At 45.7% G+C, this 23,709-nt stretch overlaps 1 protein-coding gene across 2 annotated transcripts in view; it reads right to left on the bottom strand.

Annotated features, from left to right (window-relative positions):
• Positions 1-23,498, bottom strand: part of CACNG4 (calcium voltage-gated channel auxiliary subunit gamma 4) — a 43,585-nt gene extending 20,087 nt beyond the window's left edge. For both annotated transcript variants that reach the window (XR_015260569.1, XM_086762525.1), the window contains exon 1: positions 23,225-23,498. Coding sequence is in view for 1 of the 2 variants with exons in the window: in XM_086762525.1 (XP_086618651.1) it covers positions 23,225-23,447 (223 nt within the window). In the remaining variant the exon portion in view is untranslated. The remainder of the gene's footprint in view (positions 1-23,224) is intronic.
• Positions 23,499-23,709: the final 211 nt, after the last annotated feature.

Here is a 23,709-nt window from a genome sequence, read left to right as displayed (position 1 = left end):
AGTGCTTTTGGTTCAATGTGCCAGAGACTAACTATTTACAGCTGTACCTACACAGTGGCCAACTCTTCATAGCTCCAACACCTCAGAGAGCAGTGGGAAATCAGCTGCAGTGGCCTGTGTGATAGATACAGTTCAGATATATCTTGATTTGGATGAAAATCCACTTTTTTCCCCCCCAATACTCTTGACCCTGCCATACATTCACCAGTACAAAGACTGCTCATTCAGGCAGATTGCTGCCAGTCCATCTATCATTATGAGCGGGCTGAAATGCCAAATTTTACCGGATGCAATTTTGAGAACAGATAGTCGTTTTGTCTGATGAAGCGTTCATATGCTGCAAAATGACAAATCGTGTTTATTTTCACATTGTCAAACTGTGCTTTTTTCCTGTGTTGGCACAACTGGAATCGAGTTTCCCTTAAGGGAAGTTTGGTTTTTATCCATCTGGTTTCCCTTACTTCAGTAAGTCATCAGTTCTCCTTCATTAACATGGTGATCAACCGGGGCTTGATGGTTTCACCTCTTACGATCACAGCATGTCTATAAAGCCTGCCACTACCTGGGGGAGGAGATTTAAGGAAATGGACACTCATGTCTCTTAAAGGTCCCTGCTGAATTTGTAATTTGAGACATAGTCATGGTCATGTCTGGGGAGTGAATACTGCTCTTGAACGAGATGAAACATAGTCAAATGTGTGATGTTTTGTCCCCAGTATCTTCTGCCACCTCAACTTTCATACATGTGCAGTCTTGAGCTATTGCCGCCTTATTGTTAATTTCTATTTACGAGAGGCAAGGTTTGCAGCAGTCATACAGCAGTCTAAAATTTAAGACACAACTCTCCAGACTGAGGGCCTGGGTAATCCTTGGGGATGTTTGGGGTAGCACGCACAGGATACTTCTGCAATGGAAAAACCCTCCAGATCTAGTCAGTAGAAAAATGGTACATATTCTTGACACTCCTTGTGAGATCTCTCAATGTAGCGGAAGCTTACAAGGCATCATGTAATTACCACTCTGCGTAAAATGAATTATTGTCTGCTCTAATAGCAGGGAAAGTTTCTAACCTGACATCTAGAACTGAAATCTTTCTTTACAAACCTTCTTTTGGCTTATTCATGCACTACAAAGTTTTTTTAATGAAAAAAAACAGAGGATTACATTGGAAAGTAGTGATGTAGGAGCTCTCTAGTTAATTGATGAGGAATATGCAAGATATTTGGACACTACTGGAATCCTGTAATGTTTCCATGTCTCTTCAATCCATAATGATTGATCACAAGATGATGGCATTTAGAAAAACAGTTGGATATTGAAGAAACAATAGGGAAATTTCACTCCATAAATCATCTTAATTGAAGGAAATGCTTGCAATATGCCTGTCTTCATAACGCAGTGACCTTGCGTTGGATCTGCATTCGTTTTGGAGCATGTCTTCATCATTTCTATGCCAGCTTGTTGAGTTATACATAGAAGCCAAACCTCTAGAGATTGATCATGCACAACCAGTGATGCGGGACTGAAACGAGGCAGATGACAACAGCGAATCTAAAGGTTAGGAGAAAAGGGCCTAACTGCCAAACCCTGCTGATGGCTGGATTTGAGAAATGCAAGGCAAAGGTTTCAAAAATCATCTGCATGATGTATTAGTGGAAGAGACACCCCACGAGGAGAGATTAGTGCGGTGCATCCAAGAGACCGTGTTGTCTAGTTTGAATACCTGGGGCTAATATCTAACCTTGGGAACAAATATCAGAGCTTCTGGTTAGAAAGAATAGGTTCCAGTGTGAAAAAACAAAAGGAACACAAATATTTTGCAACTGTAATATATCCTGGAAGACAATATAAAGGAAATATGAAGCACTTTACCTTGAATTAGAGTTATTACCAATTTGGTTATTCCGGACTCTCAGCAGTATGTGCAACCTGTAAGGTGCCATACCAGGCTTGGGTTTCTTGGGCATTTGGTGGTAGAAGGTCCCTCAGCAGCTGGGATGGTGTGTCCCCGGCTGCAGCCAGCCTCACCTAGGACATGGGGCAGGCTGGTCGCTCTGGGACGTGTTGAGAGGGGAAGGAAAATGATGAGCAGCTCTGGGGGAGTAACGGCCTGGAGGAGGAAGGTAGAGAGCGAGTTGAAAAAGGAGGAGGAAACGGAGCACTTTGGGGCAGAGTGGGGAGGAAATAGGAGATGGTTTGCAGGGGAGGAGGAAAGGAAGCTGGAAGAAAGTGGGAGGGAGGGAGAGCTGAGGAGGAGGAGACGGGCAGAGTGTGCAGTGGGTGGCCGGAGGGGAGGAAAGGGCCTAGGAGGAGAGCAGGAGCTTGGCAGATTGGTGGTGCCTGTGGAGACGGGGACCAGATGGCGACCTGGGTCCTCCCTGAGCAGCTCTGCCTGCATCCCCAGCCCTGCCCGGCTCGATGCACTCACCGCTCTGCCGAAGAGCCGGTGCTCATACTGCTGACAGAAGGCGAGGGGATGCACAAAGCTGCTCCCTGATGAAAATTAAAAGCCTGAAACTTATAATTCCCAGGATTGATTTAAACAGTTACAGTTAACAAATGACCTAATACATAAAGATGGAGACGGCTACCAAAGGCATCTGTTTAAATGAACACATGCAGAAGAGATTTCATTTGGCTCCTGCACCTGAAACTTTCTATTTCCTAATGCAAACCAAGCAGTGACAACTAAAAATGAGACTGCAAAAGCAGCATGACCTCTCTAAGCTTTAATTATTCATTAGAACTGTTTTCTTCTCTGCTGAGATTCAGAGCAACACATTTAAGCGGGTTCCTCTCAGGTTTATGGAAGATGTAACTTCCTTGTTACACCAGCTAATAAATACAACTAAACACAACAGCCCAACAATATTTGTAGAAACAGCATTTGGGAAAATGTGCTTAATGAATCAGAGGTGCCTTAATTTAGTCAGTCTTGAAAAGCACAGTGTATCACACAAAATTACAATGCACTAAAGCAGAGATGCATAAATATTTTATTGTCAAGATTTCTGAGTTTCCTTTCAGTATTTCAGAACTGCATTTTACTACGAAATGTCTCAGTCTGAACTGGGGAAGGATAATAGTGGTGGCAGCTTTGGGCAATCCAAGCTGGGATCTCAGAACTGGATGTAAATAATGTATCTGAGAGTCCCAGCCCTTACCGGCATCAGGCACATCTTCCAGAGTAACCAGAAATGCTTATTGCTTTTTGCTGTCCTAGGATGACATAGAAGTGTCTGGCAAGGTTTACAGCTGGGAGGAGAAAAGCAAGACATTTTCCTTTTGCTGGGAAGCCTGGACAGGAGGCAGGTGCCCCCGAGCCTGGCTGCGCAGGCTGTTGTGCCATCGACTCCCTCACAGCCCTTCCTCTTCAGTCCTTCATCTCTCTCCCTGCCCTTGTATAACAGCATCTCAGGGACCATCTTTCCTCCTGAGCTTTGAAAGCAGGAGAGGACCAGTTTGTCACCACCTTGGCGAGACCTCCTGAGAGGTAGGCAGCAGCTCTGACCGCCCGGGAACGGTGCCATGCACAGGGGGAGATTTACAGCTCCTCTCCCCTTCAGACACTTCATCCAGCGTGATGCAGGGCTGACAGCTCCTCGTTTCCAGGTATTACAATGTCCTGCTCCTCCACAGGAGTCTGTGCAGGCTGTCGGGGGTCCCACACACTGAGCACCCCCCCATCCCTGCGATGGTCCTGGCAGAGGGGGGCAGGCAGGTGGAGGGCAGCTTTCCAAAGTGCGCTCCTCTTAACGGGGCCACACTCTGGTACTTACTCAGTCTTTACAACTCAGTGATATGCTGCCAATATATTTTTGCCAAGGAGACAAAATACGTCTCTTCTTCCTCCTCCCTCAGCCTACGAAGAAATCTCAGTTGTGTGCAAAAAGGTTCTGTGTGTGTGTGTGTGTATTTGAGGGGGAAAATAAAGTTTCTGTTTATTTATTTTCCAGTTGAAAGTCTGCCTTGTAGCCAGGGAAGGACTCTCTTTGCCATGGATAAATCTGGGTAGGAAAGCCTTACTTTGTGCTGAGCAGACATGGCAGCTCATGCAGTGGGACCTGGGAGCAAAGCCTTCAACCGCTCCATGCCCCGGGTTCTCCTCTCTAGGACGGAGACACGGTGGCTTACAAACAATTTGAGGATTTACGGGTTAAAGAGCTCTATATTAGCAGAGTCGCCTGATCATGGATAAAGAAGAGAGGCATAATCCTTCTAAGGTGGGGAGCTTTCTGCTTAAAAAGTGCTTGACTTTCCCCAAGGGCCAGTGAGACTCCAGGTATTTAACATGTTAACTTAAGCTATCTTTTAATTAGGCAAGACTCCCCCACACAGCCTTGATTTGGGATTCTAGCTATGCTCTCTGAATGGTTCGGCTACTTTAAAAGCACTTGGTACGAAACGGAGGGATTGGAGGCTTTTTTTCTTAGAAAAGCAAAGTTGCGTACAGCAACTTTGCAGACTGTACGCTCCAAAAAGGTGTATTTATTTTTTCTTCTTCCACTTTCTTTTCCCCCGGACCTCGCATGACTTCAAGGCATCAAATGTTAATGAAAGTTTGCCAGGCTTCAAGGGCTGTGGAATGGAAGGTAAAAATCCTGCACCATAGGATGGCTCTAAAAATACTCAGTCACGTCGAAATATCAACCGGCTCCAGCAGCTCCCCTGCACCCGGCGCTACCGATGCATCAGGGCTTTCTCTTCTAAATAAGCTCCTGAGGAAGTTTTCCTAGTGACTATAGATCACTCATGCTCTAGAGACTGGATGCACTGGGCTGTGCGCCAGCAAGTACCTACTGGAGAGTGAGGCTCCGCCGAGCCGTTTAACTCTTAACCGTGCTGAGGGAAGCGCCAGCATCCGAGGGGGATGCACTGATGCGGGCCCGCTCTGCTGCGGCCCCATCCAGGGGACTCATTGGTGTGAAGTCCCATCCCCAAGATGAGCACAGCCCGAAACACCAGCCCTGTGGGTTTGTGAAGCTGAGGTCAGCCTGCTCATCATTAGGGTCTGGCTCTCAAGTGTCATTTATTGTCCAGGGTGCTGGGTTTGTAAGCCAAGTTTCTATTTTTTTAGGCACAGCAGCACCTAAACCCCTCTGTGGATCTGCTCCTGAGCACTCTCAAGTAGAAGAGCCGTACCCCTGCGAGATGTCAAGGCTTTTCCACAGCAGCTCCACACGCCTCAGGTGACTTTAGTTGATGCGTCCTGCCAGCCGGCAAGTACTCGCTATGCCAGGTGCACCCTCATTGAGTGCTGAGGGGCTCCAGCAGAGATACTGTCATCTCCTGTGCTCGAAGGTGTTTTTTTGATGGATTTCCCCGTCCTTCCCCCCCACCCCCCCTCCCCCCAGCAGTCTCATGAGTTAGAATCCAGGAGCTGTTTTTCCCTCACCACAGACTCTTTTTTTTCCTCTAAGAAGTGCAACGTACGTTCTCCCCGTGAAGCAAATGAGGAGCCCGAACACAATGATTTGGATCGTGACTTCAAGCACAATCTTGAATACAATGTCTAACCCATTCCCATCAGAGGAGAAGCCACGGGAGGCTGTGACTCAGCTGCACCTCTGACTCATGCAGCACGATGCTCTCCGGGGACGGCACTTTGCCGTTAGCCTCCATCGCTAACGAACTACAGCTCTCCCTCACTGGTTCAGACCTGGGCGAGGTGCCTGGGCCCTGATCTCTGGCCAGTCCTCACTGACCGGTGGCAGGGGAGGGACAAGGGGCTCTGACAGCGCAGCCCCAGCCCCAAGGTGGGTATTTGGTTCAGATGGGTGCAGAAGTTTGGTGTTCCCAGGCAGGGGCAGGCTGCCTGGTTCCAATCCAGCACACTGCGAGTCAGGCTCAGATCGCTATTTTTGAGCAAGTCACTAGAAATAATTCATGTATGTGCGAGTTAAAATTCTGCTTAAAAATCACTCTCTGCCTCAGAAGCTTGAAACCTGGGAGATCTACAGTAGCAGATATTGAATTTCATTTTACTAGGCTCTTTCCAGCTGTTACGGCAAGCTTAGATCCTCATCCTGCATTTCTTCACTTTCTCATGCAAATATCTCCGATTGGAGCGCTGGCAGGAGCAGCCGCACATGTAAGCGTTGGGAAGAAGCTGCTTTACCTGGACCAGATAAAGCCTTGCACCAAAATCTGAAATGCATGGTATTTCTTAAGTGAAAGTTCAAGTAATAAACCTTCTTCTTTTATGGATTTCAAAATAAATTTCCAAATATTGAATTAATTTATCTGACGGAATGAACTGAGGTTTCGGAAAGCTGGAAGCTGCAGGTTTGTGTATGTTAACTGTGTGAGCAACAGCACAAAAGGAAAAGACTTTTTCATCCATATGAGCCTCTGTAAATTGTATTCTATTCTTAGGAGAGTAAACATAATGTAAAAAAAAAAAATTCTAATAATTTAAACCTTACTGGAAAAGAGGCAAGAGTGATGGGAACCTCTGAAATGATAAATGTATGAATTTATTCCACTGCCACTGTGGGGTTTTAAATTGGTTTTATTTTTCTTTTATTACTTACTGTTGACAAGTTGGGCTGCATTGCTATCCAGTTATAATGTTTACAGATAAGAAAATCTTGAAGGTCAAAATCTCTGTCCTTAGTTACTCCTGTATAAGGTAATCTTCCTGTGTTGGTGACAATGCTGAGTGACCGCATGGTGCCACGGGTACCTGAATCGTGGCTGGCCAGCAGCAGCTTTCCCCATTCCCATCCTCTCCCCTTAAGTTCTTACATACATACATAGAAAAAAAAGAGATATCTATAAGAAAAATTTCATGCATGATGCAAATGATGAACTGGAGGAAACGCTTTTCTTTAAGAAAGCGCACTGTGCCAGCGGTCTCTCGTACTGCACCCATGCACAGTCGGGGTGATGAATGAGTTCGTACTTGGCTGTGATCAGTAAGAATTTTGCCATGAATGCTCCAAAAAGCAAAGTCCAGGGTCTTATTAGTGTCATTTTAATGCCTACGTGAAGACATCAAAACTGCCGAAGTTCAGCCGTTCAGAAGCTGTGACCCCTGTGACCCGGGGATGCGCAGCAAACTCAGCTGCAGCCGTAACTTGTGTTAGCCCAGCATGAGGCAACTGGAAAACTGCTGAAATCCAGATTATGGGGGAGAAGTGAGATCAGCATCTGGCCACAGCTGGTCATGGCAGCGACATGGCAGGGAAGTACAGAAGTGCGGTGAAATGAAGGTGAAAAAAAAAGAAGACAACCTTAATTATGCCTTCCCATGTTTCTGCCCTACTACCTGCTGGATGTAGCTTTCCTTGACAGTTTTGTAACATCTAAAGGAAAGAAAGGAAAATTAAGAGGAAGCAAAGTGTACGGGCCTTGATCATGACAGGGCTACAGCTCTTTGAGTGTTAGTTTTTCTCTCCACTACAGCATGAAAGTTTTTGGTCGCTGCTAAATCCTGCTTTGAGTCAATGTGGATGGATCACGTACATGAAAGATCAGGAGCAAGGCTTTCTAGAGGCTGACAGCATGGCTGTGCATCAAGACCTCTGCCTTTTTCTTTATCGATGGGAGGCACTGAAGTCTAAGTTTGGGTCTTTGTGCTGAAAGTCTTTATGCAATCTTATTTTAAGGGGGAAAAAAACCCCCACATAACAACAACAAAGAGCCCTCTCCAGGAAGGGGGACCAAGCAGTGCAAGCTGCACTTTTTTCTTGAAAGCAGGATTTCCTTTTTACTAAATCATTTCTGACCCAGTAGTACGCAGCAGGCAGGTAAACCAGAAACCTCAGCTGGAAGGTTTGGACCTGCAGTTTCTGGCCATGGGACAATATAGTGGAAATCAGATAAACCAGCTCGTACATCCCACCTTGCTGTGAATTAGGCCTGTCCTTGCGTTTCACTGCTGTACAATCAATTTTTGGAATCAGAGTCTTTCTTTTACATGGTCAGGGGGTTAATTCAACCCCGGAATAAATGGGCAGCTAACAACGGGCCAAACTCAGCTTGGATGCCGCTCTGGTTAATTAAGAAGAGTCACATCAGGGCTAAATTTGGCAGGGAGTGTTGAAGTGACTGCCTTCAGAGGCAGGGAAGAAAAACCCTTGCTTATCTGACTGCATCCAGCTCTTCAAATGCAAATTAACCTGTCAACATCTGCATGCAGCCACACAGGACAGCTGCAAAAAGGCGCTCCCAGCACCCAGAAGAAGGGCTGGAAATGTTTAGTTCCAAATAGCTATTTTCTAAAATAATTTCTAGTAAATAAGAATACATTTAAAGTGGTAAACTGAGCATCTGCTACATGAAACGAATGGAGGACAGCATGTGAAAAGAAGCATATGTCAAGTATGCACTTCAGATGCATTGACTACTTGCCTCCAAAACAGAGCAAATTTAAACATATTTGCAGCAAACACTGGGAAAAAATTGCCTCTGCAACCCAAAGAAGAGCCTCAAATAATAGCACGATTTAAGCTTGGCCATACCTTGCCTCTCCCGTGGTGGAAGAGAGCCGTTCATTGTATTTCAGCCGCTGCCTGGCTTCTTTTACTGAGGCACACATCGTCAGGGAACCAAGCCCAGATGGCTTTTGTTTGGAGCAAATAATGTCCCTTTACCAGTACACGTGAAAACCCAGCAAACCAACCCGCTGCTGGAGCCAAACCATGCCAGACTTGGTGCATAGGAGAGAAGAGATGAAAATACCCCTATGCTTTCTGTAAAGTATCTTATCTGCCCACGTAGGAGACAGTGACATCCTTACTGGGACCGATTCAGCCCTGTGTACAGCAGCAACCCAGCTCCGCTGCTGGAAGGGGATTGCTTGTGACTCAGTCTCTTTCTTCAATACACTGCAACCCAGGGAAATTGCATTTTGGTATTTCGTTGACCCCATCATCCTCAGACAAAATCTTTACTGACTTAACCGAAGCTCTTACTTACAAAACAAGTACAGGATAAGGCCCCTTCAGCAGGCAAGAGGACAAGAGGTTGGATTTCAGCGCGAGAGGGTACAACTCTTCTTTACGAAGCAGTGTGCAGGAATACTGTGCTCTTGCTTTCAGTCTAACAGGGCTTAGGACAAGTTCTGACGTATCTTTTTTTTTTTTTTTTTTTTTTTTGTCAGGGGAATAATCTCCCTACCAAACCTGGGACGTGTGTGCCCTCTGTCAACCTGCTGAGGCTTTACTAAGTTTTTGGTTACGCAGCTATCATCTCTGGGTGCAGCCATCTCCTATGGTCCCCTTAGGAGAGAGGGAAAACAGAACAGAAACAAGCCATGAGCAGCTCTGCAGAAATCGTTTTGCTATGATAATAGGGTAAAATTAAACAGGAGTAAAAAATTCCATCTTTCTAAAACCTCATGGCTTGTGCCAACACTTGTACTCATCTGTGGGTCTTCAGCCTGAACCAGGGCTGAGGAAATAGTAAAGATCTTTGACTCAGCTGACAGCATTGGGCTTTGTCCTATTCACCGCGGAGTACCGTGGCATCTTACTAACTTAGACAAAATGAGAAGATGAAAGAGAAAAGCCTCTGGAAAATCCAGAAACCTGCCAGACACAACTGTGGTTCCCAGAGAGAACCTCAGAATGGAGATCTCCCTGCCCCTTTGCAGCACCTTCACCTCTTTGCTTCGGTTTGCTTCAATATTTTTTTTCCCCTCATCCTGGGAACCATAATTACGGAAACGAAGAGCCCCTGTTGTAACTGACATGGCCCAGCAGCGGAGCCGGGGTTTTAATCCCCTTGGCGTGCAGAGCAGCACAGTGCACTATTGAGTGCGCGTCCGCCATGGCAACGGCAGTGGTGCTCCAAGAATTCGATTTCCACGGTGCCCCTGGGCCTTGCCTTGACATCTTCATTGTTTCACAGCAAAATAAATAAATAAAAATCCAAAGGTACTGTGAAGGCAGCGCAAAATGTGGAACGCTATAGAACAGGGTTACCCAATGGTTAATTTAGAAAAGAACATACCATTAAAAACGTATGAAGGTGGCTACATATTGATGCTGTATAAATATTTAAAGGGATGCCTCTCGTAAGGGCAGCGTTCCAAGCTATACCTAAAATAACGTGTGCAAAGGAAAATTAAAAGAATATTTCACCATTCAGACTTGTTTAATCTGCCTTCGAAAGGCTTTTTCAGCCCAGCTACTGAACATTAGTATGGGAAAGGGTATCAGACAAAACTCATTTTTGGTGTAATTCTACCAAAGTCAGCAGAGTTAAACTGAGGATGATTTTTCTGGCCTTTTAAATAGAGTGTAATTTTCTCCATGGGTAGTTATTAAACGCTATTGAGAGAGATTGCTGCTGCTGTTGGAAAGGCTTTCTGGAGAGGTCACTCTGTCCCATGTGAATAGCACCAGTGAAAAACCAGAAGGTTTTGTAGTTTTTACAACTTGAAGAATCCCTGGGGGCTCTAACTACACCACACACCGCTGCCTGACCCAGAGCTAAGGGCACGTACCTGTTCTGAGCTGAGATACCCTGGCTCGCCATCCACGCCTACATCACAAGAATTCTGCCCATAGAACTTGCTTAAAATATTGGAGGGGGCATTGCAAAAGCTGCCCGTGTGGGCGCTTGGTCCCGTCTCTGTCAGAGAGGATGTATCCCTTAAGCACACTTCCTGAGGCTCAGCTGCTCTCTGGTGACATTTTTGGGGCTGGTTAGGGGTTGTGTCCCTTTCCCCAGCTGTCCGAAGCACTGGCTGAGCCCTAGCCCCTTTATTTTTATTTTGGACTCTGGTTCCTGTAGCCTTGTCTGCACATGGACTAATTTGAAGGGTGCAAAAACTGAACACCTACTGCATGTCCTCAAGTCATGACAGACACCTTCAGGCTGAATAAGTCCTAGACTAAAAGGTTCCTATTTTTTCAGCATTGGCAAAATCAGTGTCTGGGAAGTCACCGTGGCTGTCAGTGGCTCTCAGAAGGCACCTCCGGAATATGGATGGCATCGCCCCGCACCCGGAGTGCTGAGCCAGGTACCCAAATTGCACAGATGGGCAGGAGCCAAGCCTTTGCACGGCATTACCCTTCCTGCGAGTTGACAGAGGCAGGTCCCCACGCAGCACACCCATTTCCAGAATTGCTCTTTCAAGGCACCTGGGTTTTTCCTCCTGCCCACACAGGGAGCTCAGCTGTCTGGCCAAGGACCCTGCCCCATCTTGCAGAAATCAGAAGCTCAAATCTTAAGCAATACAGCACTGAACTTTGTCTGGATCATGCATAAATCAAGATAAATCTTGGCTTAAATGGTGGCCAGACCCAGAAAATTATTTAACCATTTTACAAAAAGCCTAACTAGGAAAACTCTCGGGATGAAAACAGGAACACATGAGCCCTCATAAGCTATTAAATTCCCACTGGTGAAATTAAAATGCAAAATAGAATCTCTAAACAAAATTGTGAAGCTCTATCCCCTGAGATAGTTAAAAATTAAATGGGCAAAGCCGATACCAGAGGATCTATTCTCACCCTTGCAGGACTTTGGGCAGGATCGTAGGTATTTTCTCCCTCTCACAGCCACAATGCTGAGCTCCAAGAAAGGATTTGTCTGTGCGATACAGTGAAGCTCAGCAATAATTACCCATTGTGCTATGTGATGAGCCGTCCTTTTGGTTCTTCAGCAACCCGTGCACCTGGACTTTAACTAAAATCAAATAATATGCACAGAAAACATTTTTATGTAAGAGGAGGTGAACATCACTAAAAATCAGAGAGCCTTTGTATGGCATGCCAAACTGCTGAAGCGAAAAAATGTCTTCAGTGAAAGGGCTCAGATGTGAGCATGTTTCAGTGCACAGCTCCAGGAAAAACTCTGATAATAAATGTGAGCTTGTTATCGTTGCTTTTCAGTGGGAAGTAAAGCCGGAAGCGGGGTCGTGCTGGCTAATTGAAGCTTACATTTTCATTCAAGCACTGCATTTTAATTATAAACTGGTGACACAAGTGTCACTTGGTTCTTATCCTGTTTTAAGTGGGCATACGTACAAAAAATATTTTCAGTTATTAATTTATTCTTGTGATCATATTCATTATCCTACATTATGTCTAGCAGGCACGTGTCTAATGACATGTTTGATACACGCTAATTCTTATGCCTCTTTTAATACAGGGCTTACACACACATTTTAGGCTGAACACGATGCCAGTTGGCTACCAAAACAGGTGCACATTCATGCTATAAAATCAGCATTAGGAGCTGCGTACCCATATTCTGGCCAGCTGCAACCACTTGCTCGGTCCTCCCGGGGCAGAGCAGTCATGCCAGAAACAGGGATAACCTGTGGGAGTAGCTGCATCCAGCGCTGATGCCTGGAGATGCCGACGGCGAGGTCCTGGCTGCCCAGGTCTGGCCCTGATCCTGAACTGTTTGCCCTTCATGCAGCTTCTGCTTTGACCCTGCAAAGTCGAGCGCGTTGGCTCTTGGCGTGGCCAAAGCCCTGGGTAAGACTTAGAATTCAGGTGGAAAATTTCTGGCCTGTTTTTCCTTCTCTATGGGGTTTTGCTGCTGTGTCCAAAGACTGTCTCCAGCTTGAACGCTGCCATTTTATATATAGAAATTAAAATAAAATGAGGAAAAGGTCACTGGGAATTGACTACCAAGAGATACAAAGTCAGTCATTAAAAATCAGACCAGGAGTACAAGTAAAAGTAAAGAGAACAGTCCTAGAAAGCAAGTTATGAGGGTAAACCTCTGTCAAAGGCATTGGATGGTATGGGAGAGCTATTTTTTCCCCTCTTAATTTGCTACTAAACTATAAAGAGGATTCTATTTTAATAAGCACTACCGTAGCAGGACACTGCAAATGAATTGTTCGACTGACTACCGTTACAAGTGATACTGTGAATACAGCCCTAGCATCATTCCTAAATGCTACATGTTTTATTTCAGGTCTTGCATCTTTAAGGATCCCAAAGCATCTCCAAAGCTGGCTGCATTTGCCAGCGCTAAAGGCAAGGACAAGAGTACAGTGAAAAGTGCAGAGCACAGGAGAAACGCTTACCACGCTCTGAAGCAAACCTTCAGTCTGCTGAGAAGAACCACAGGACGTTTAATCTCATGATCAGCAGATAGCGGCATAGTCTGCGATAAATATTTTTGGAAACACCTAAGTAACTTAAAAAAACAGAATCCTGTTGACACCCAATGCAACGTAAGCTTCAAAGCCATTAACTTTTACTGGAAATACGGTTAGAATTCATCAGCCACGCTCTTTGAAAAGATTACTCATCATCTTGGAGGATCTTTTGTTGACAGACAAAAATGTGTTCTCGCAGCAGGCAGAGCTGGGGGGACGTGGACCAGCTCTGATCCAGACGCAGGGTGGGCAGATCCAAGCAGCGTGAAGCCCGAGCCAAGAAACTCAGCCTTTTGCCAGGTTTATTGGCCCGGCTTCAGCACACGCATAAATGTAGAGGGGCTTTTGGATCGGGGCTGCCTGCGTCCTACCGGTCCGTCTGGAAGAGGTTGGTCTGTCTGCAAAGAGCACATTGCTGAACCCAAAATTGCTGTAATGGCAAATAACCGACGCTCTGCTGCCCGACGGCGGGAGGATGAGGATAAGCACCCAGCTGGTCAGGGCTAGCAACTTGAGTTTTAAGAAGTCATTTCCAAACTGCTACTTAGCTCCTCAACTTATTAATTGCTATTTTATTATGTCTAGGATAGCTCTGCTTGATACTGACATCTTCCAACAGCTCCCCTAATAAAACTCAATCCAAATTGTTAATAATGTTGCCGAGCTCTAATTGCGCAGAATAAACCACGCTTAGCCGGGTGTGTGTCAGGCGGCAGAGAGAGAATTTCACCTTCACCAAGGGAAGGTGAAATTTGGGAGGAAATAGATGAAGAGTCTGGGGCTCTCCTTCTGCATCCTGCACTGGAAACCAAGTTCCTGAAGTTTTAGCAGTTCAAAATTGCCAATAAATAACCTACCCACCATCAGCAGAGGCGTATCTGGAGAATAAGTCTGGTTTGGGCTATTTACTCCACTGGCTGAAGTAACAGAGCTCTCTGCTCAGAGAAGCTGAGGGCTTCGACCCTGCTCGTGATCCATGTGGATAAAAATGGGATGCGACATTATTCAACTTGCTGTTTCATCAGTCTGCTAAAAAGCAAACCAAGACAGAAAGAAACCAACTCTAGCCAATTTTGTGTTAAAATGTAAGTATGTAAAATAAAGTACGTAAAGGAGCACTGCTGTGTTTTACCTGACTCCAGAAGATCCGCTGGACTAAGATGATTCAAGCTCACTGTTGCCATTAGTGAGTCACAGGCAAAGGAATATTATTAACTTTCCTATCTGGCTACCTTTGAAAACTCAGCCTAAATAGTCCCAAAGTCTCATCTGCTTGCGGGCAGCTGAACGCTGGGGGCTGAGCTTTAAAAAAAACCAACCCAACAGCACGGCAGTTCCTACAACAAACTGACCCAGTGTCGTGCTAATAGCCGTCACTGATACTCGGTGAGCCATGAGATAGGTACGCACAGCTCTAAGATAGGTATATGCAATAAGCTGTGTTTTAGATTTGATTATATTTAGGCAATGTACCTCTGGCAAGATCTTATTTCAAGTCATAATTGTGACATGTCATGGTTCCTTTTTAATGCCTTGCAGCAACAATAGATAAGCCATGCCTCTGGGATGCAAGTAAGACACAACAACAATCCCAGCGTTATTGAATGCTATATATTTGGACAGGAGAAAATATTCAGTCATCCATATTCTACAGAAAATTGCATTTGTTAAAAATGTATAAACTGGAGAAAACCGATCTGAAGCCTCCGATAGAGAATTGGCAGTGACTTTAAAAATTGTTATTAACCACATCTGAAAAAAAAAATCTGGCAGCTAAACGAGGGTGGCACTTTGTCCCTGAACTGGGTACCTCTCCCACTGGAACAGGGGACGCCTGTTGCTTCTGAACATCTTTGAAATATTTGGCATTATCCAGCTAATGGGACTAGCTAAGTGAGAAGCATTCAAAGGGCATAACGAAGTGGCACAATTCCAAAACAGCAATTAAAAGGCGGAATGCTTGAAAAAAGAACAATAAAAGAGGTTAATTCGTATCAGGGTCTGGCAATCTGCACAGGAAATACTGTAATTCCATAACGTGCTCTCCCATCCTCCGTCTCTCTGTGTAATGACTGCGTGTTTATAATTTAGCATTCCTTCACATACAACGTCTGACAAAAAAATGACTCAATTCTATTGAAGAAGAACTTACTGTGATGTTTGTAAAGTAAGCAGGAGCCTGGATAAACACACGGGAAACAAAGCAAAACAGGTAGAGAAAAGAAAACCCAAACCCCCAACCTTTTGACAAACATATGAGCATACATTTTTCCTTGGCAGGAGGGCACAGAGATGCTCAAGAGTTAAGAAGAGAAACTAAAAATCCTAAATTTCTCCTGGGGCTATATTGACCAGTTTTCTACAGAAACACTCCTGCACCATCACGGAAAAGCTAATTTAGAAGGTATCTTTTGAGCAGAAGGAAAGTTATAACATTTCAGCCAGGAGGGGCAAAAAGGGAATGAGAACAAAGATGCTCAGATGACAGGATGCCACAAGAAGGAGGAGAAAGAGGGGCTGGATGATCTGCCAGGCTAAATCAAGAGCTGCTTCAATGCTTTCACTGCTTATGACCCACAGCAAGCAACAACTGGCAAAAATGCCCCCAGATTTGAAGGAAATCGAGCTAAATCTGTCCAGGCGGGGCCATCCATCCTGCAGGCAGCTTGCCCTGGGGCTTGCTATTTCGAGAGATTAGAGAGGCCACATATCATTAATATTACAATAAATCCCAATATAGAGAAAGGCATCATCTCAAATGTTGCTGTGGTCCCCAGCACCCCTGTGTGCCCCTCCAAATAGCCCAAACAACCACTCTGGAAAAAAACCCCACGAGCTGAAGCCCAGGAAAGAGCCACCTTCCATTCTAGAATTTTGAAGGTAAAATGAACTGATGTAGTCTGGGAGTAGAGACAAATAACCAAAGGAAACAACTACCTGGGAATAGAAGAGAGAGGGCAAAATATATTGTAATTTAACTAACCCAAATATGCTGAAGAAGTGAAAGACTTTAGGGCAAGGCAGAGAAGAGCGAGAAGCCCTGCGCAGCACTAGAGCTGGCTAAGGAAAACATCCTTTTGTTCTGAAGTCATCAACGTGTACCAGCCTCTCAGACATACAGGCAGTTGTGCATTTATCCTGTTTATTTTACTGCTCCTGTGCATCCTGCCTTGCCATCTGTTGGTGAGAATTTGGATGCTGCACCATAAGTCTGCGACATAATAAATACCAGTAAACAGAAATCTAAAATGAAGATAAGCACGAAGTAGTGTTTGGAAGCAGGACCAGTTTTTCAGTTTGATAGTATGATTTATTTCCCGAGATGAGTCTCGGCTGAGAAAAGAAGGATCAGCAGGAAAAGGTCCAGTAGAAGGGACAGATCTACGATCCCTTCTCTTATATTGGCTTCATATTGGCATCACTCCACCGCCTTCCTAGAAAGCGGTTAAATTTATGTAGGTGGAGAATCAGACTTAATCCTGTCCCTCAAGGAAGACATGCTTAAAACCAAAATATTGCATGTATAAAACATCAGTTGCAAGCAAAATGCTTCAAACCCAGTTAAAGCAGTGTTCATACACCTCCTCGGAGCTGGGCAGCCCTATCGCCATGTCCCAGTTTTTCCAGTTTTTTCCCTTTTATTGCTAGTACAGGAGGAAAGTGGGTGGGAAGGAAGCACAGTTATCTGTTATCTTCTAGTCAGGGGCAGAAAGATAAAGTAACTGGTCCCAAATCAGGCAGGAAGCTTAGCGAAAGCCAGACCGACAAGCCCATCCTCCTCCTCCTCCGTCTCCATTTCCAGTGTGGGGGATGCAGAAGTTACTGCTCATCCCTTTGACACACAAACCACACAGACACCAACGAAATATCTGGGTGCCGAGAGGTGTTAATAACAGACTTCAGATTATACTCAGTACCTAAGTACTCCTACTGCATCAAAAGAATCAAAAATGAGATGAAAGCACTAGCCACTCCTCCTAATATAAAATAATAATTTTCTCTTTTTTTTTTTTTTTTTTTCTGTGGCTGTAAAGATGCACAAGGTTACAGAATGGAGACATCAGAGACAGACTCCTTCTCCTCCAGCTGTTTAAGAAGATCCATGTGGTTTGCATCTGGCAAGACTCTGGCCAAAACCACAGGTTGGACAGCACGATATGGGCAGAGTAAACGCAGAGCGACCCAGCGAATGGGACAGGATCCACCAGCGAAATAATTACTGCATTGAAATTTCACAGGAACAAAAAAATACATTGTGCTATTTGCGTCTATTACCAGTTTACACTGGCTAGGGTTAGCAGAGTAGCAGAAGGCAGGGCAAGCCCTGGCGAGGTGCAATGGCTACGAGCTCCTGCCAGTATCTAAAAACAGTCCTAAAAGCCCATGGCAGAGGGTCAGGTACAGGCAATGGCAGCTGGAAGAAGTCCAAAGATTACACTGCAAAAGTCCCCGAGAACCCCAAAATGACTTACTATGGCTCTGACAGCTACTAGCACAAATGCCATCTGTCAGCCACCTACAATGTGCAGTAAAATTATATAGAGAATAAAAAAATAAGTACAGCACAGGCACAGGTATCCGATTTGTATAACCCGATGCATCCTTGACTCTTCACATAACATCTCTGAAACCCAGGTACGATTAATGTTATCCTCGTTACATCTCATACAGACGAAGCGGCTTTACGGCTGGATTACAAATGTGCTTTCACTGGTTTACAGCCTTTGGGGAGTCTCTCTAACACACAGGAAGTCTGTGGGTTCTAAGTTTTGCATTGGGATATCTGACACGCTGAGAGCCACGGAGAAAAAACCCAAAGCCTTGTGTAGCCTGATAGCTCCCTACTGGCTATATAGTAGATTGAGTTCAAGAAAGCAAATTAATTCATTAAAGCGACATATATTCAGTCAATTAGCCCCAGATCCCTGTTTCATAGAGCGTTTCAGGAAGAATGGATGTTTTGTTACATCAGTACAGTCATTTGAGAACCTCTGTTAGACATGTTCAAAGAAGTGCATTTAGGAGATCTGTGCTTTTTTATTTGAGACGAGAATAGATAATGCCTTAGCCCGTCTTCTGCTGACAGTTCCCCCAGTACAAAATTTCTCAGTATTTTAAAAGATGTTTTACTACGGGCAATGTTTCGAAGAGATTGAACCAGAGATCCCTAAAGATTGCTCCAAAGTCAGAAAGTCTTGCTCGGAAATGGAATGCTCTTGAAAAAAATTAACCTAAAAAGGCTGTCAAAAATCACTCCATCAATTGCTGACAAATCCGCACCGCTTCAAACGCTGTTGCAAGGATGACATTGGAGCTCTAAGAATTGCTTTTAAAAACAATGAGTGCAGCACAGGCATCTTCTCAACAGCACATGTTTTACCAAGGAAACGGAGACGGTGTGAGCAGGATGTATGGAAAGAAAGAATGAAAACATGGGGTGAATCTCAGAAAAGCCCTTCTCTGGCGCGTTTACATTTCTTGCAAAAATTCACGGATGGAAGTTCACTCTGCAGGACCTATAATCCCTGGACAAAATACGCATCCATTGTCCAAGAAGTAGGCTACGGCACACAGAGTGAGTTGTTCACAGCAGAGACATCCATTTGTGTATTCTCCACTTGCAGCTACCTTCTGTAAAGACTGAGAAGCCCAACCATCCCTTAACCCACCTCCTTGTGCCTGCGGATGTAACCTCCAAGGCAGATCACATCTGATATTAAAGTGGTACAACATTTGCTCTTCGACAAATAAAACTTTGGCAATAGCATTTGAATATAAAGCCTGCATTGTATTTTGTTTCTTACAAACAGCGGTGGTGCTAGGACTTTGTAGTGTTGCTTTGAGAATACTAAAGAATATTCTTTCTTTTTGGATGAGCCATGAATTTGCAGTATTGATGGACGGCAGCCTTCCTTTATTTGCTTGCCTCAAACATTTGTATAAGCATTTTTATTTTGTTTTCATGAGTATCCATGGAAGCAGCGCATGCGCGTGCTGCAGTTCCCATGTTTGTGCTCATTCATCCCAGCTGGAAGACTTGCAAATAATTGTGCAAATGTGTTTTTATGCAAGTTTTCAAGTCACTAATTATTTACTCTATCCTTCCTGCCAGTTATAAATGTTCCAGCCACCCAGTCAGGAGGGACACATGGTTCCACGTGAATTAAATAACCAATTGCACCACTTGAAAAGTAAATGGAAAACGGAATATTGAAAGCAGTAGACACAATGGGTTCAAAGACTTTCACACGCTGAAGTGTTTAATAAAATACTCTTTGAATAAATTTAAATTACAAGTACATTACTTGATTTCCTATCTTGATGTCACAGGGCCTGCAGAGCTCTCTATTGTAAGCCGTCCCATTGACTTCAGCACGATTGTTGACAAAGATAAGCAGTTTCAGTGGATAAAGTGGTGTTTTTAGAGTATTTTTTTTTTAATTCTAGGCAAATATTTTAACAGCAGATCTTCCTTGTGACTAAGACTGTGCAAGGCTTACGCTCTTGTGCGGCACATTTACCACAGGAATAGGGGCTGCTGGAAAATCAGGGTGGTTTAATTTCTCTCAGGTTAGCTTGACCACGAAAGGATTCTCCCTAAGACACGGCACTTGCTATGTGTGCAAGACTCTGGTCTTCACCATCTTGACAGGGATCCACAGCTTGTGGCAAGTACTGTGGACAGGGGACGTAACAGCAGCCACTTGAAATGGGGTGGATTTGCTCTTATTGTTGATGTATGGGTTGGGCTGCGGATGGCTGCATGGGGGCTTCATCAGAAACTTCTTGCTCCAGTGGCAGCTTAAATGCAGCTGTCAAAACCCCAGTTATCATAGATGCCGTGGCCCCAGAAAACCAAAAACCAGCTTTGCCAGGGAGCCCTGGGCCACTGTACTGCAGAGGCTCAGTTGAACGGCACCCACCCGTGCCATACGCACATCCATACCAACACTTATTTTAAACAGTTTCCCACCTAAGGCAATTACCTTGGATGTAAGATTTAAAAATCCATGCAGAAATACTGCTATTATTTAAAATCTACTCAATGAGCCTCCTACCTCCACCTTTGACAAACACACTAAAAGAACAGAATTGGGATTATACAGGCAAGAGTTTGACTGATTTATCATTAACGCCGCTCCTTGAGTGACTAAGCTCCATAGTAGTATTGACTACTTGTACTGAAACATGATTTCATCCCCAAGACAACTGCAGCTCCAAAAAAAGATAATATGCTGGATCCCTAAACTGTACCGCTCCTGTTATCATTATGATGCTAATTTGTTGCAAAATGTTGTCCTGAAGAAGAAAACCAGGAAAACACTGAGGAACACCTAATAATTTGGTTAGAAAGTCGTTCTTTTCCATTCTGTTTCAAGAATTTTGTTTGAAATATTGGAACTGGGGATACTGAACATGTGACTGCTCAAAATCCAGCATACAGGTTGCTTTATGGATATAGTTAAGAAATATTTTAATGTAAAATGTCAATTGACCAAAATTTACTCTGCAAAATGCTTTATTTATGTCACAAGCTATCTAAGAGGCTGTTCAAGGTATTTTCAGCTTTTGCACATTTGCCTCTTAGATTCGTCTTTTTGAGATACCAGTGAAATGGTGCTTAAGACCACTAAAATAAATTAAGTCCATTTTTATAATTACTCCAAACACAAAGAGTTCTAAAAATAGGTTTAAAGACAGGCCATTTAATCACATATAAAAATCTATAACTGGAATTATTTTCTTGCTGTGTATCTCCTCGGAGTTGCAACTACTATGTTGCTTTTACTGAAAGACCCAGCCACCTCGAACGAGTGATGCTCTGAAACAATCAACGGGGATGTTGTTTTAAATCAGCTTCTAGAAACGGTTTTATTATTTTATGAAACAAAGGAACCTCTCCACGTCGAAATCAAAGTCCCGTGACATGATTTAAAACAGGAATATTTTAATTTATCTATAGATTTTATCTTACAAAGACAGAACATACTGCGAATGTAGGAGAGAATGTAGTCTCTGTTCCTCCTATCTGTGAACAGATGACAGTTTTCTCAAATTGTCCATTCTTAGCACATATTTGACAACTTTACATTTTGTAACTTTGTAATTTAATTATGAGCATTTGAATTTTGAGCAGAAAAGCTCAAGTGCTGGATAGCTAGGTCACATAAAACGCTGGTTTTGTTCCCTGAACTGATGAGGATGCAAGGTTCACCTGCATGCAACTGCTGGGTGCGATTTTTCAGTAAATACCCCTGCAAATAAAATGTGCTCAGGAAGGCACGGGCACTGCCCCGGCGATGCAACGAGAGCGGAGAGCAGCCGGCGTTACCAGGCGCTGTTTGCTGCGCTGCCCATCGCTCACGATTTCACTGGCTACTTTTTTTTTTTAAACAAAGTTCTTACTTAAGCCCAATTTAAATCAAGGGAAAAATTCCACCAGTTTCACTCAAAGCTGCGCTTCATTTCTGTGAATGAGATTCCTGGAAGACCATGCAGAAATCCTGACTTTGGGAAACTCGGGGATTTCTCCCGGAGATGACAGGCCAGGTCTCGCAGAGCATGCTCAGCAACTCCCACAAGATGCAAACAAACTTATTTTCCATGGAAAACAGAGACTGGAGACACTAGAACAAGCTCAGCCAAGATCAGAAAATTCAGTTCAAGCAGAGGATGCTCAGCATCTCTCAGGCCAACTCAGGAGCTCTCAGACACAAGCCCCTATTTCCCAGGTGTCACAAAAGCCCACACCGAGAGTCGTTTCCTTTAGGAGTTATAAAGCCAAGCATTATTATTACCCATAAACCTTCACCTTTCAGTAATTCTTTCTTCCTTTGTTGTCTAAAGATATTTTCTTGTCCGACAGCTATTCTAGGTATGTAACAAGGTAGCAAATCCGGTATTTTAAGAGAAAAATGATGTTACACTGTAGCCTTAAATTGTTAGCAGAAGCAGAAGATGAGAACAGACGTGAGGATGAGGTGCTCCTACCACGCTGCAGCCTTTTCGGAGGAGGAAAAAAGCCTCCAAATACAGCTGCTAGACTCTGAATGACAGCCGGGCTCGTCGGGGCTGAGCTGCCTGCCCGTTAGAATCACCCAGAAAGCCAGGTTCGCAAAGTTCGCGTGTGACAAGTTGCACCGATGGGATTCGGTGCACTGCAGCCGCCCTGCCAAGTGCACGACTCTGGGACCGGAGACTCCAGCGTCGTCCCACCCCTACGAGCCCCAAGGCAGCTCGGCAAAAGTCACCAGCTTCCCGCTACGCTCTCCCTTTCATCCGGCATCGCTGAGGCTCTGTTAGCTCTTGGTGCAGAGGGAATGGACCCAGCAGGTGAGGGGTTCCGAGTCACCTTGGCCCTGCTCCCTGCTGCCAGCACCTGCCCGTGGGATGCGCGTCCCTTTTCCCAGGGACGTGCTGGTTTCCCACGGTCAGAGCTCTGTGCACTTGGCTGACAGATGTTGTTTCCCATCTGGGCTTTCCGATCCGCTCCGCCAAATCCTCTGAACACCCATGTGTTTCTTTGTCCCGGTAGTTACCCACCGCGCCTTCTTTACAACTCCATTTTCAAAGAGGGAGCCACATGTTTGGCCTCTGCGGGGAATGGGGTGTCCCGCTCCCCATCCCAGCCACCAAAACACCGATCTTTTTATTTGTCAATGTTATTCAGCCTGACCCTTGGGCTGTATGAAGTAACCCCAAGTTTGCACTGAAGCACTTGAACAGTAGCAACATCTCCGACCAGATTCCCCCTTCTCTGAGGGTGGAGGAACTTGGCTTTCTGCTGTCCTGCCCGAGACCTGCGGCTCAGCCCCAAAGCCCCTAGGGCCACAGCCCCTGTGGGTCCCCACCCCCCCAAGGCTGGAGGGCTCAGGTGCACCCCGAAAAGCCCCGAACTCGCCAGGACCCTCCCCGACCCCAAAACCCTGAAGGGAGGGGAGGGGGCTGCGAAGCGAGGTCACCCACCCCCCATCACCCGGGCAGAGCTCCCCCGGGGCAGAGCTCCGCATCCCGCCGCCCGGTTCCCATGGCAATCTCGGAGATGCCGGTTGCCACGGTAACGCCATCCTCCTCCTCGGCCGTGTCCGAGGCTCCGGCTGGGCTCTTCCCCCGGGAAGTTGCTTCTCCCCCGCCCTCCCCGGTCCCCGGTACCTTCGAGGCAGCAAATCCTCCAGAGCCCCGAGTGCGTGAGATCGCCCCGCGCCCGCCGCGGCGGCCCCTGCGCCTCGTCCGCCGTGATGTTGGTGCCGTTGCAGATGTGGGCGCTGGAGTAGAGCCAGTAATCGGTGCCGATGGCGATGGCCATGAGGCTGAAGGCGGCGAAGGCACCCACCGTGGTCAGCAGCATCTGGACGCCACGGTCACACCACACCATGGTGCTTCATAGTCCCCGCACGGGCGCGGGGGGCCGCACGACACCGCCCGGCAGCCGCCGCCGCCCGCGGGAGGCGGCCGAGTCACGGGGAGGGGGGCGGGGGAGGCGGTGGGGTGGGGAGGGGATGCGGGGAGAGCGGGGAGCCGCCCGCCGCCGCCGTGGGGCCGGGCTCCGCCGCCCCGCCCCTATCGTAGGAGGGAGGGAGGGGCCGGCCGGCCGCGGACCCCCGGGGTGGGGGACAGAACCGGTCGGTCCCCGACGG

This window comes from Chlamydotis macqueenii, chromosome 18, assembly GCF_036417535.1.
Source record: "Chlamydotis macqueenii isolate bChlMac1 chromosome 18, bChlMac1.mat, whole genome shotgun sequence".
Taxonomy (NCBI): Eukaryota; Metazoa; Chordata; class Aves; order Otidiformes; family Otididae; genus Chlamydotis; species Chlamydotis macqueenii.
This window is presented reverse-complemented; position numbering and strand designations above follow the sequence as displayed.